General features: G+C 31.1%; 1 protein-coding gene across 1 annotated transcript; it reads right to left on the minus strand.

Moving 5' to 3' along the window:
• Window positions 1–11164: 11164 nt before the first annotated feature.
• Window positions 11165–15139, minus strand: LOC139492659 (uncharacterized). The gene is made up of 4 exons (XM_071280811.1): window positions 15019–15139; window positions 13304–13444; window positions 12471–12644; window positions 11165–11619 (listed from the first exon to the last, which is right to left on the minus strand). The coding sequence occupies exons 1-4, from the start codon at window positions 15137–15139 to the stop codon at window positions 11165–11167; spliced, it is 891 nt and encodes a 296-aa protein (XP_071136912.1).
• Window positions 15140–15363: the final 224 nt, after the last annotated feature.

Consider the following 15363-nt stretch of genomic DNA (forward strand, 5'->3'; position numbering starts at 1 on the left):
AGAAGTTTTATAAATATTTAATGAAGATTGATAGAATCCTGGGCCTTAAATATGATGACTCAGCATAAATTCACAGTTTACAGTATGCATAGTTTACTTAAAGTACTGGATACAAAATTAAATCATAATATTTGCATATTTGTAAGTTAAATTGTTAAGAAGTGCTTATATTTACTCTTCGCAGTCATTGAAACTCATAGATCCTTCCTGAATATTATTTATGGGGTATTTGTGTCCTTTCGATAACCCAAAAGTAAGCCGCAACACCTAAATCTGCTTTTTTGTCACCACGGCATAATAAATACAAGCTAGAAAAACAAAAATATCTCAAGAAAACTTACAATAGTGTGTTCTATCCTGAATATGTACTAAATATTCCAAATTGCTAGAAACAGCAGAATTATTTAGGAAATTTGAGGCCCCAGGGGCAAGAAACATAGAAAATTGCCTACCCCCTGGGTCATGAAAGAATAATTTAACTTGTAAATGCTATGATTTTATGATTTTAAAGTTCTTGATATAGAAAACAATAACAATGCTTGGAAGTTATGCAAAAAATCACATGTTAGCAGTCATCTCTACAACATTTTAAGTGAATTTATATCTCAGACTGGTATCTGCATACATACAACTATTGCAAATATGGCTTTGTTTGAACACTTCTAGTATATATAGTAGCTAAATTGTGTCAGATATATGGTTAAAGATGATACTGTTGTGACAAGAATTCTAAATTTTACCATTTGAGGCAGAAAATGTGTTCTTTAATTGACAAATAGGCATACAGTAAGATGTGGACTGGAGATAGAGGCTGGATTGGATACTTTATATAATCTTGAATGTTGTAATGATTGACTGCTAAACATTACATTTATGATATTCTGATATGCTTTCAATATGTTATCAAAACAGTTTTTAACAGGTTCTAGGCATTTTTTATCAGAAAATATGCAAATAGGGTAAGCTGGCAATAATTAAAGTCTTGTTTTCAAATTCTTTAAAAAATTGAAACAGGGGAGGGGGTATAAAATGTATAGTAAAGAAAAACTTAGAGTATACACAGTGATTTCTTTAAGACTTTAATTCTGATAAATGAGTATTAATGTGAGAAAAACTGATTTTAGAGAGTTTTCTATTTGAATAAATGTCTGTATAGGTTGCACTTTGTAAATACAGCTGTTTCTCAAAACACGCCTCTTTTGGGGAGTAATTGAATATTCATAGAAAATTCATTTTGTTTACATACTGGTTCCCAGTTATGCTCTCTGTGTTCCATATCGCAGAGACAGAACTTGGGAATGTTATCAGTAAATAAACACGTGCATATTGTTTACATTGAAATCTGTGGTAACCTTTCATTCGAGGTAGGGGTAGTTAAGAAAATTAGTGTAAGTTTAAACTCTGAGAAGTTCAGGGCATATAAACGTTGAAAATATGCCGCACAGCCCTATATTTTGACCTTTGAAAAAAATTGTGGTGCATATGAACTTTCAATTCTAGGATAAGATTTTTTTCAAAACTTCATAGTAAAAGTGGTACAGTTTTAGCCGTAAAAGGAGTTCCTATGGGAAATTGCATTGTCAATATTTACAGAAATGCAACCTGTAGAGCTCATTTACTTTATATTTGTGATTCAACTGCATCCTCTTTGCTTTTGTTCTATGCATAGACAGTGATAGGTAAATTGGAAGTTGATATGATAAGCCCTACATTTGAGACACAATTACCTTACATACTCGACTGTACTGTCTTGTACTCGGACTTATCTTAACCAGTCTTCAACTTGTACTACAGTACTCCGTCATAAGTATTCGTAAAATCAACAATGGCGGTCACGTCACGGAATGGTAAACAATTTTTTGTGGTCGTCTCCATGTCACAATTGGGATGACAATAAATCTATATGTAGATGGTTCTGTAGAAAAAACATGTGGTTGTTATGTGACACGTGCGTGATGACGTCAGGCTCGTCTGCACTTACGGTGTCGCTAATGTAAACGAAATGGGTCGCAAGGGAAAAGAACTGACATCCGATCAGAAAAGTAGCATCGCTGCATTAAATGATGCAGGTTACAGAAAAAGTGAATTAGTCAGATTGACCAGCATTCAACAGAGTACCGTTTGTAGTTTTTCAAAAGAGGTATGAAAATCGCGGTGATATAGAAAACATTCGGAGATTCGGCAGACCAAAATCCTTTCATGACCAGGATATGTGAAAAATTTCCCGTTGTGTAAAAAACATCGCCGTAAATCTTTAGCTGAAATATATTTAATGAGAGTATTGATAGACCTTTCTCCAAAATAACTGTTAAACGTAAATTACATTCCGATGGATACCGCAAGCGGTAAGTATAGAAAACAATTCGTATCCGTGAGATCAACAAGAAATAAACAGATGCGCCATTAGCGCATGATACGTCCGACGTCTTGTGTGGAAGTTTTATGCAATAATCATAAATAATGTCTGAGAAAGTTTTAAGCAATAACCATTTATTGTTTTTGAGACACGGCGGGACATGTGAACCCCCCACCCCCATCCTGATTTTTTTACAAAAAAATAAATATCACTTAAATAAAATTTTGAATCAAACCAAAAAGTATACAGATCTTTAGATTAATATAACAAAGAGTTAGATTAATATAACAAAGAAATCATAAATCGTTTTTTAGATACAGCGAGACATGTAAAAAAAAACTCCCCCTTGTTTACAAAATACTCAATAACTCAAAAATGAAATTTTGAATCATCGCCAAAAAGTATACAGACATTAAAATTCATATAACTAAGAAGTGTATAAAGTTTTAAGCAATAGTCAAGAATCGTTTTTGAGATACGGTGCGACATGTGAAAAAAAGACCCCTGTTTTAGTTACAAAGTGCCGTAACACAAAAAGTTTAAATCTTATTTTCACCAAAAAATATACAGATCATTTGACCATCATAAGAAACAACTATATTAAGTTTAATGAAATTTGGATAAGTCGTTCTCAAGTTACGGTGCGACATGTTTACGCCGAAGAAACAGGCGGACGGACACCGGACATTTGTATACCATAATACGTCCCGTCAAAAATTTGACGGGCGTATAAAAACGAGTGGTATACTGCAGAGGACATTTACATAAAACAGTAAAACAGTAAAAACAGAGAAAAGTGATGTTCAGCGATGAGTGCAAGGTAGTCATGGGCAAGATCATCTGGTTAGTGTCTGGAGAAAGATCAGAGAAGAGTTGTTGACGGATTGAATTTGCCCTCCGTCTCAGCGCAAGCATAGTTTGACGATATGGGTTGTATTACTTACAATGGCGTGGGAAATATAACTGGTGTTGAAGGGAAGATGAATGCCTTCAAATTCGTTGACATAATTGACAACAATGTGTGGCCATTGATTGTTCGTCATTTTCCCAATAATGACTTTTTTTCCAAGATGACAATGCCCCTATTCATAGAGCCCGATCCGTTCAAGATTTTCTTAGGGAAACGGGGTTAAAAAGCATGAACTGGTTAGCTCAGAGTCCGGACCTCAATATAATTGAGAATTGCTGCTGGGTATCAAAAGAGGGAACTGCCAAAACGAACTCAGAAAATAAATAATACCAAAGATTGAGAACGTGAAATACGTGACAAATGGGACAATTTAACGGTAACTTACCTGAAATCGTTGTATAACAGCATTCCTAGGTAGATAATACAAATAATTATCTAATTACTACCACAATTTGATATTAATAAGTATTGTAATTTTCATTGTTATCAATAAATGTTATATCAGTATTACAAATTTAATCTTGAATTTTATCCTAATTCTATCCTATTTTTGGGAAATATTTTTAGAAATTCAAACTTGAGGTCACTTTGTGCATTTATGGCTTTGACTAACTCGGCTGCGAGTTTTTATGTGGTGGTTTTGTTTGTTTTATGTGTCCGTTTTTATACTGTAGTTAGTCACCACCTCGGTTTTATATCATGTATATCTATTATATAGTCATTTTATAAAAATTTACTATTTATAAAAGTATGAATTATTTTAGATAATAAGGATGTTCTTATAAAAGACAGAAAACACTAGCCGTTTTAAGCACAACCTTTTTGAATTGTTGGTCCTCAATGCTCTTCAACCTTATACCTGTTTTGGCTTTCGGACGTTTTTCATCTGGGCGTCACTGATTAGTCTTGTATGGACGAAATGCGCGTCTGACGTATTGAATTTAAAGCCTGGTATCTTTTGTTAGCTATTATTCGTGTGTTTCTTTGTCCTATATGTTCTCCCATATATTTTTTTACATTTTTAGTCCTGTCATGTAATGTTGTCATTTTAATATTATATTTAACATTGCCATGAAAGTGGGAGGTTTGGCATGCCACAAAACCAGGTTCAACCCACCATTTTTTTTCTTAAAATATCCTGTACCAGGAAAATTGCCATTGTTATATTATATTTCGTTTCTGTGTGTGTTACATTTTAATGTGTTTCCCTCAGTTTTAGTTTGTAACCCAGGATTGTTTTTTTTCTCTATCGATTTATGAATTTTGAACAGCGGTATACTACTGTTGCCTTTATTTACGAATAAAGGAAACATTACACAGTATAAAGGGTAGCATTTTTTTGTATTGTTAGTTGTTCAAAAGTTCAAAGTTTTTCCATTTGCAGATTTACATGGACTGGTGACCATTTTTATTTTACGAATACTTCTGGCGGATAAGACCAGATTAAATCAGTCTTCAATCATTGTCGGCCCATAGTTGACCTATATTTTACTTGTACCAATTTTTTTTTAATATATTAGAACCATACTCGACCAAAATTGTGATTCATACTTGATCAATAGTCTGAGCTAAATCGACCAAAAGTCTGATCTATAGTGGACCAATTTTCTCTCTACTATTTTACTGTTTCCATCTATGAACATCGCTTCTTTTTGTTTGATATTCAGTTATGAACAAAATTCAATTATGATTCATTTTAAATATGTCGATAATGAATATGAAAATTATTATCTCTTGGTATATACTTTTCTACAAGATGTAACAAGTCCCACATAAATAGATGTTTAAGAGAACAATCTGCGAAAATGTTCAAGGGTCTAGATACCTGTGGTAGTTAAATAGCATCCATAATTATATTCAGGTTAGCCAAATCTATTGTGCAGAACTTGCTCAAACAATTATGATGGACAATTGGACACAGAAACGTAACAATGTATTAATAACTAACAAACATATCACACAATTATATTTCTATGGTATGAGCTTCATTCCAACAAATATGTATTTTATAAATAAAAGGGAGTGTTTTGTCAGCAATTCAAACCCCTTTACAAAGTTTTATAAAATTTAATATAACATTCCGTAGTAATTTCACAATATAACCATTGGTATTCTCTTTTGACTTGTGTCACCTTTTTGGCTCATTATACATTATGTTGTTTGCTAATTATTAAAAGTTGTATAGTTACCTATAGTTGCTTTCATCATTTGGTCTCTAGTGGACAGTTGTCTTATCATAATCATAACATTAAATTAAGAATGGAAATGGGGAATGTGTCAAATAGACAACAACCCGACCATAGAAAAAAACAACAGCAGAAGGTCACCAACAGGTCTTCAATGTAGCGAGAAATTCCCGCACCCGGAGGCGTCCTTCAACTGGCCCCTAAACAAATATATACTAGTTCAGTGATAATGAACGCCTAAATTTCCAAATTGTACACAAGAAACTAAAATTAAAATAATACAAGACTAACAAAGGCCAGAAGCTCCTGACTTGGGACAGGCGCAAAAAATGCGGCGGGGTTAAACATGTTTGTGAGATCTCAACCCTCCCCCTATACCTCTAGCCAATGTAGAAAAGTAAACGCATAACAATACGCACATTAAAATTCAGTTCAAGAGAAGTCCGAGTCTGATGTCAGAAGATGTAACCAAAGAAAATAAATAAAATGACAATAATATATAAATAACAACAGACTACTAGCAGTTAACTGACATGCCAGCTCCAGACTTCAATTAAACTGACTGAAAGATTATGATTTCATCATATGAACATCAGGCACAATCCTTCCCGTTAGGGGTTTAGTATCATACCATCATAACATATATGAGAAGAACATAACCCGTGTCATGCCAACAACTGGTTTTTGAATAAATGTGTTTAGTTCCGATGCAAAGACCCTATAAGTGAATCAATATTAACGCCAAAATATGCAATCTTTAATGATCTGACAACAGTATCGTGACTATATCCCTTCTTAATAAGTATATTCAAAGGTTTTGTTAGTTTTTGAGGTGAATACTGACACCTTTGTGCTTTATAAAGAATATTTCCATAAAAAATTGGATGTGAAATACCTGAACGTATAAGAAGTCTGCATGTTGAGCTATATTTACGAATGATGTCCTTATACCGATGATAAAATTTAGTAAATGTTTTGACTAGTTTGTGATATCGAAAACCCTGGTGTAATAATTTTTCAGTAATACATAAATTTCTCTCGTTAAAATCTAAAACATTGTTACATACACGAGCGAATCGTACAAGTTGAGATATATAAACACCGTAAGATGGTGACAAGGGAACGTCACCATCTAAAAATGGATAATTAACGATAGGAAATGAAAAATCATCTCTTTTATCAAAAATTTTAGTATTCAGCTTTCCGTTAGTGATATAGATATCAAGATCGAGGAAAGGGCAGTGGTCATTGTTATTATTAGCTTCATTTAAAGTAAGTTCAACAGGATAAAATTTCTTTAATTTACATACTGAAGTCGTCATTATTGAGAGCCAAAATATCATCCAAATATCTAAAAGTATTATTAAATTTGTTTATCAGATGTTGTTTCGATGGGTCTTTGCTTATTTTTGTCATAAATTGTAACTCATAGCAATACAAAAACAGGTCCGCAATAAGTGGTGCACAGTTAGTCCCCATTGGAATTCCGATAATCTGACGATATACGGAATCCCCAAAGCGAACAAAAATGTTATCTAGTAAAAATTCAAGGGCATATATAGTATCAAAGCATGTCCAATTGACATAGTTTTTTTTGTTTATTGCTACTAATATCTTTTTCATATTGAACCATTTAATATTCAAGCTAGTTTTCCTGTTTGAATAGTTTTATACTAGTCATTTTGGGGCCCTTTTTAGCTTTCTGTTTGGAGTGAACAAAGGCTCTGTGTTGGAGGTAATATTTTTACCCATAATTGATAACTTTTTATACATTGTGACTTGGATTAACTTTTTATACATTGTGACTTGGAATAATTTTTTATATATTGTGACTTGGATTAACTTTTTATACATTGTGACTTTGATTAACTTTTTATATATTGTGACTTGGATGGAGATTTTTACATTTGGCACTGATACCACATTTTCTTATTAATAGTTCATACCATATAAAGAAAATGCATTTAATATGAAATTCTAGAAAATGAGTTACTTTATACATCAATCCTTACATGAGTAGAAGATTGGAAGTACATTAAGAAATCTAAGAATACTAGAGTCAGTTCGGATACGTGAAATATTGAATATGAAAACTCAAAAATTATTTCACAACAAAAATATATCTTTCTTCTACCAATAACATTCTTCAAATGTCTCCGTTATTACTGCAATGAGTGGAAGAGAGCCAGCAGAGAGGTTGATAAAATTAATGTGTATTTAAATCCTTCATGTCAATTACAGGCAATGAAAAGAGAAAAGAAAATTACTTTTCTGTGAAATTGATTGAATTTTCCTAGTGTTTAAAATCATTAGCTGAATGTATTAATAGATAGCCTGCTTCATATTACAGAAAAAGAAAACAGCTTTTCACAAAATTATTTATTCTTATCAACATAACATATAAGAGTACACATGATTTGAAGCTCTACTTTCAAAAAAGTATAAAACATAGATTCAACTGAAAATCACCTATTCTATTAACATAACAGGTCATTGGATGTAAAAGTCATCACTTATTTAGATATACTGCTTTCAAATTTGTATTTGTTATTGATATAGTTGACTACTTAAGGCAGGGTCATGACTAAAGGAAGGAGGAATAAATGATAACAACGGTGTAAATCAATACATTGGATAGATTGTTTGTTTTCTTAAGGGAAGAACAAATTAGTTATAAAAATTTCATAAACCAGGCAAAAAAAAAAGAGTCAAAGAGCAAAATTAAATCTGCTTCAATAACTTTATAGGATATACTTTTTTGTTTTATTTTCTGTAAGCTTGCAGATAAAAGTACTACAAAATGGCAAGCAACACTAAACATACTCCTTGTTTAACTAGTCAAAGAGAGAAAACTTTTCATTTTTGATATAATTTTAACCAAGCTCTCTTAAAGTGCAAGAAACATATATTTAGGGATCATATGTTTTTGGCCTGCAGTTAAAGATCTTATAAATAGTGTGTTAACAGTGTAATGACTTTCACAGAAAAAAGGATTCTTTGAAAAATAACAACAGCAAGAAATATTAAACATTATTGTTATAAAAGACTTGTTAGTTACAGAAAATATTTAGGATGTTCACCACTCTGGTTCAAAATAACAAGCTTTTAAAAAGACTTATAACTTAATAGTATATACACAAGGAACTAAAAAAACATTTATAATACTTTGAAATATGACTTTTTGAACTATATGTAATAATATTTGAAAAAAAAGTAGGGGTACATGTACGTGATCAAATTTTTTTTAATGGAACTACATGGATAAAACCCGAGGATTCAAAATATCTGTCAAAATTTAAAAACAAGAGGAGCGAACACCCTTAAGATACAAATATGTAAAAATTTAAATCAGTATTCTAACTACACTGACTATTAGAGCAATTACTTAAGCACAGGTTTATCATAAGCAGTTTTGGCACACATAAATATCAACAATACTCAATACACACAAAACATTCTAATGGCACATCAACACATAACATATATATATCTAAATCAAAGAGTACAAACAAAACAAAAACTGATAACAAATCAAAATATATGAGGCAACAACGTCATAATATTATACAGCTGCAAAAAAATGTGCAGTCCTATAAAAATAGGTAATTTGAAATTTAAACACTTTGATTTCAATCTTTTACTTGTTTGATTGTACAATTCATAAGTTTACTTCTAAATTACATTAACATTATACAAAATTAAAGGATATGTGCAAAACATCATACATAAAAATGTAATTCTCAACATGTTTGTGTTACATAGCTTATTCTGTTTTCAAAAATGATATTAAAAAACATCCTCATATTCAAATAAAGGCAACAGTTGTATACCGCTATTCAAACTCATAAATCCATGGACAAAAAAAAATAGGGGTAACAAACTAAAACTGAGGGAAACGCATAAGTATAAGAGGAGAACAACGACACAACACTACAATGTAACTAACACACACAGAAACGGACCAAGCATCAGACAAAATCCCAAGAGAATAACAAATATAACATCAAAACCAAACACATGAATTTGGGATAGACAAGTACAAAGAGCTGTGCTATGAACATACTTACTTCTTGTTATCACATAATTAAAAGCATGTTACTTTTTTGTCAATTTAATTAGTGAATAAACTACAAATTCCCTTCAATTCCAATTTGAATAATAAATTGACAATAGTACTCCACGCAAAACTGTTATATTATCCAAAATCAATAGGATTCTGTCTTCAGGGCACAATAAAATATAAAATTTTAATAAAAATTTGTTAAAGATATTTGCATTATAACAAGGTGTTTTATATCATACAGAAAGAGAACAATATATCAATTTATCATCATCTTAAAAAAATTCATGGAAACTACTTCTCCTTTATATTGAGTTCAATGGTTTACACTCTCTTTCCTTGTCTTGGAAGCCTATATTTAGTTATTTGCGACAAATAATTATATCATGATTAAAATGCTACATCCCATTTTGATCCACTTTCAAAATAAGAATTTATGCAGGTTTGATTTGAAAACAAATTCTTTGCAATCTTCAGTGCACAACAAGCTTTGATTGTGTTTCAAATCTTTTTTTCTTCACAAATATTTATAAAAAATGTATTCCAGGACATTTTGTCTCTTACATATTGCTATCCTGTCTTGAAAATTATTTGCTCTGAAAATTGAGTTGATTAATGGTATATAGAAAAGCCTTGTAACACCTGGCCATTAAAGATAAAGTGATACAATACATTGTAGTCAATGAGTATTGAAATGTAAATAAAATTGTTCTGAAGCATAAAGTGGTATAAAAATGGATATAAAGATTGTCATACATATAGCTAAAATATATTTCAATGTAACATATAATAAATGGGACTAAAGAGTATCACTAAAAATGTCCTATACTCACAAAGCATAATATTCAACACTTGACTCGCTTTGTATTCAAATTCTAATATTCTAATGTGATTTAAATCTCGTTATAACTCCCAACTATTATTCAAGTTCTATATCAATAGTCATACTTTTTTTCTTGTTTAGGTTCCAATAATCAAATACCTTTTACTATTGAGATCAGTAACTATTTGGTTTACGTTATATTTTTTTAAATGACTTATAAAAATACAAATTTCCATTTCTTTTTTAATCTTGATGCAGAATTCTTTAAACAAATGTGACAAAGCATTGTTTGAAATCAAACAGGAATTCATGAAAAGTTGGAAGCATTTGAAAGTCTTAATCACTATAGTGCATGTATAGTAATAAATATATATAATAAGCAAAAACCTATTTTAAAACCATCAATCAGAGAAATCCCATAACAAATAGCCTGTTGAAAATAACAACCGATTCGCTATTCAGAATCTAAAAGACTATGGGTTATCTCATTGTTCGTACACCAAAATGAAAATAACGTTACATCATTGGCCCAATTTCTATTGTTTAGAACGTTTTAAACCAATCACAACGTTTTGGTGTACGCTTTTGAAAATATGACCCAGAATGCATTAGGTTCTGAAACGGCAAATTGTTTGATGTATATTTGTAATAGATGCAATATATCCTCTTATCTCAATATATCTTTCATATGGCCATACTTTCCACAGTCTAACTTTTATGTGCAAGTAAGCCTTGCTTTATAATTTCTTCAATTGATTAACATTACTTGAATAAGTAGCTTTACATCTGACATAGATACATATAGAATGTTTTTTTCATAAAATAGTGACTAGTGTATATTGTTACATTTATTTTTCATTGCAGTAAGTGATTCACTCTGAATATGATGTGCAGGGGTCATTTTCCTATGGAAATACCACTGACCAACTGCATCAGCAACAGTAGTACCATTAATATTCAAATTTTCATAAAATGTAGATTTTAACAAAACCCAGTGAAATGGACATGACGAAACAAATAAACCGTCTCCTTTTGATAACATCACATTTTGGAATATGATTTGGAAATGTTGTCGACTTTCATCAATAGTTTGAATTTCTGACGCTTTACAGCCATTTGATGAACACTGTACACCTAATGCATGTGCTGAAAACCATGTGTCGTGGAGAGATTGTATAAAAAAGGCAGGAGTGTAGACATGTTTGTAGTAGTAGTCAGGCTGTAGACACGCCCACTGTTCTGAAATCTTCGACTCTGAGGTACAATCTTTAATACTCACTGAATCTGAAAAATAAATAGAAGCTTCTAAATAATTATCAGAGCTTTTAAACATTTAGAATATACCATCTAACTCTTACTAACAGAATCTGTAATATAATTAGAGGTTTTTACATAAGTATCTAAGATATTTAAAACATTTAAAATATATAATCTAATACTCAATTTCAATAGAATTTATTTAAGCTCATTATACAGCAATATCTGGATCCCACAATAATGAGGTACTTATAGTATGCAGCCATTCTCAAAACACTGTTTTATGCAAACATTTTCCTACATGACACATTTTTATTATTTTAACTCTTTGCAAAAATTTAAGAACAACATCTTTTTTTCATAAATCGTACATCAAACATACAATAATGTATGTTAATGTCTTGAAAGTGTTCAAAGAAAGGAATGTTATTTCAGTCTAGGTCTTCATCAGAATACAACACAAATATCTAGCAATTGTTCATATGTAATTCATAGTTTTATATTCATACAAGGTTGTGTATGTGTGTTAATTTATTGTTTCAACAATGTAATACAAAACATTGTTAGCAAACTCGTTGTTTAGGTTGTTGTTAAAAATGCTTTGGTGTTCACTTTTGAAAAGTCAACCTAGAAAACATTGAGTCTGAAGTGAAGAAATTAATAATCAGCTGATCTTTCTGTGGAATAATACAAAAAATAATCAAAACAAATGCATGCAACAGTATAAACTTTAGATTATTTAAATCTTACTTTATATTATTTTTTCAATTGTATTATTCAAAAAAGAAAAATAAATCACATAGTTACTTTAAATTTTTATAATTTCTTCACAAGTCTTTAAATCTAATATAGAATAGAATATTTTATTTGATTCAAACCTTTAATGTTGTGAAAATAACATGTCTTCTTCAATAAATTAGCCATGATATGTTCTCCAGTATAACTAGGCTGGTCTGGAAACATAACACCATCAAGTAAAACGTGGAGAGATTCCACAGAGGACAGCTTGTCTCGTGAAAAGTCACCATAAATAAAAGCACCAATTCCACCAGCTATAAAATCAAAATCGCAACTGAATGAAATATTTCTATTATAACAATAAATCAATAAATCCATAGAAACTTTTTTATATATTCTATTCTTGAGTTACAATAAAATTATTTATCTCAAGTTAAAAACCTAAACTTCAACGACTTTCACTTTTCAGGGGAAAATATATGGCCTGTAGCAAGTTTTACATCATATAGTCTTTTTCCAATGACATTCAAAATGACCAGCTTTTCATCCTAGTTGACCTTAGTATATGTAAACCCTACTGATTGGATTTATTATAATTTTTTCTTGTCCTGATGATGCATGAAACATTTTCCACTGGACATTAAGTTATAATCTTTAATGGTATTCTGACATTTCAAATATAACTGACTCATTCAGAAAAAATACTAAAACATTCTTGTTTCCGCATCATGTTTTTTCCATATAAAGCATTACTGAATCTCCATCAAATGCATCTGATGTTTTCCATCTTCACTATTTCTCTTTTAAAATTTGTCCTCAATCCTTCATCCTGTTTTCTAAGTATTATTTTCCCTATCTTATTCAAACTTAATGAAGACATTCCTTTGAAAAATGTTTGAAATAGGGGCTTAACAATAAGATTTTCACTGCATTATAAGATATTGGTTCCAGCTTAACAATTTTCCATTGTTACCTGATGTTCCGGCTAGGTTAACATTATCAGCCGAGGAGAGATCTGTATGTTTAATGCGATGGTCTATCAAAGCAACAAACACAGAAAATCCTCTTAGATAGATCTGCTTAAATTTATACCCTACTGTTTTGCTTCTGTTTCCTGTAAAATAAAATAAATCTTAATTATGGTTATCATCAGCAGGTAGCTTTCTTCTGTTTATACTAGGGATGTCAACTCGTTGAAGATTTACTAATCGATTACTCGTTGGAATTACCGATTGATACTCGAGTACTCGCTCGGTTAAACATTTAACAAATGGAAACACAAAATTATACCCATTTTACGATTGTTGGTCGTTGTCTTATGATCGTAAAACCCTCAACATTATTACCTAGGACTAGATAAAAGTCCAAGAAATGTTATACCATAATTAATAGCCCATTTACTACATGTACACATTTTTTAAAAATGGTAATCATCTAATCAAGTAATTAATTAACATCTATAGAAAATTTATTACTCAAACACCAGTAGTTGGGAACCTTAAACAAACATTTTATGATAAACAAAGGAGTTGATTAGAACTTACTGATGCCATGAATCCTTTTCTCATGGTCGATACAGGGTGCAACAAATTTGGTCTTGTTTTTTATTTTAAAGTACTTTCTTGTCAACTTTTTCTGGGACGTAGCGATTTCTCAAATTTGTTGATAATAACAGTACTGCTGATGAAAATATATGCTCTGACGGTACAGAGGTGGGGGAGTGACTAAGATTAGCTAAAAGTGTAAGCCTTGGAAAATACTCTTGTTCGTTCTACATGTACCTCTGTTTGGAGGAATTTTAAATGACAGTTAAATGCAAACATTCGAATCGTATTCTAATTTTTATTAATTTTGATTAATAGATAATTTTCCGAGAGGCGCTTTCAGTGCAAATATTTTTTTGTATTAACTTAAGAAAGCAACAAGATTTTATCAGAAAACTGATTAGTCAAGTATCATTTTGGTTATCAAAACTCAGCCTACCGAGTGATACTTGAGTACTCGAGTACTCGTTGACATCCCTAGTTTATATAATTCAAACACAATATTAAACAATAATGTTCAGAATACTTTGTTATATTTTGCCTTTTGGTTTTTTTATAGTGTTGGAATACATGGTAGAATTGTGTTAACATTGGATTGATGTTTATTCTAAGCTTTACCCTATATTGATATACACATGTAATGTGATGCTACTTCTATGGTTCAAACTAAGGCAAGTCCATGAGTCCTGCCCCCATGGAAATCTGTACGGCTCATCATTTTCAAAAGACTCAAAGACGCAACAAGATTGTAAAATATTGTATCAACTGAGTCCAGATATCTTCATTTCAAACCAAAAGTTTTAAAACTATCTAAAGATGTCATTTTCTTGCTCTACCTTGTCATGGAGACTTAGTAAAATCGTATAGCAATAAGATTTCTTCTTCTCTCTGTTAAGATTCCATCACCAATAATGCTTACGTAAAATTGAAGCGAGAACATTGCAACGCCACCAGTAAAGTTTTAATGTTGCCGTTTGTTTCAACTGAAATAGGTGATGACTGGAATCCTCACCTAGCCTCTCTTGATGATCAGAGGGAAATGAAATGTAATTGATTTTAAAATTTTATATAAAATATTCCAGATCATATAAACATGTAGTCTCTTCAATCAAACTTGTATTTTCTATTTGAGTACATCCTTTACCTAAATATGACGATCCACCACAATAGAGAAACTTGACCATATTCCATTTATGGAAATCTGGGTTGTCTGTTTCACTAGCAGACAGTATGCCACCAAATGCTGAAAGGGCTGGAGCATCCATACTGGAACCTAAGTCTGTAAAGCTTTAAAAAAAATGATATGCAGGCTAGGCAACATTAGAAATAAATTGCCATTTGAGATGTCAGAGAATTTCCATCCCAAAGTCTGCATTCATTGTTGCACTTACCTTCTTTTTGCAAAACATTTTTTTTCTAAATTTTCTTTCTTTGAATAGCCCTTCTGTAAATATAGTCAAAAGTAATGTTAATCGTTGGGATTCCAATT

This window comes from Mytilus edulis, chromosome 10, assembly GCF_963676685.1.
Source record: "Mytilus edulis chromosome 10, xbMytEdul2.2, whole genome shotgun sequence".
Taxonomy (NCBI): Eukaryota; Metazoa; Mollusca; class Bivalvia; order Mytilida; family Mytilidae; genus Mytilus; species Mytilus edulis.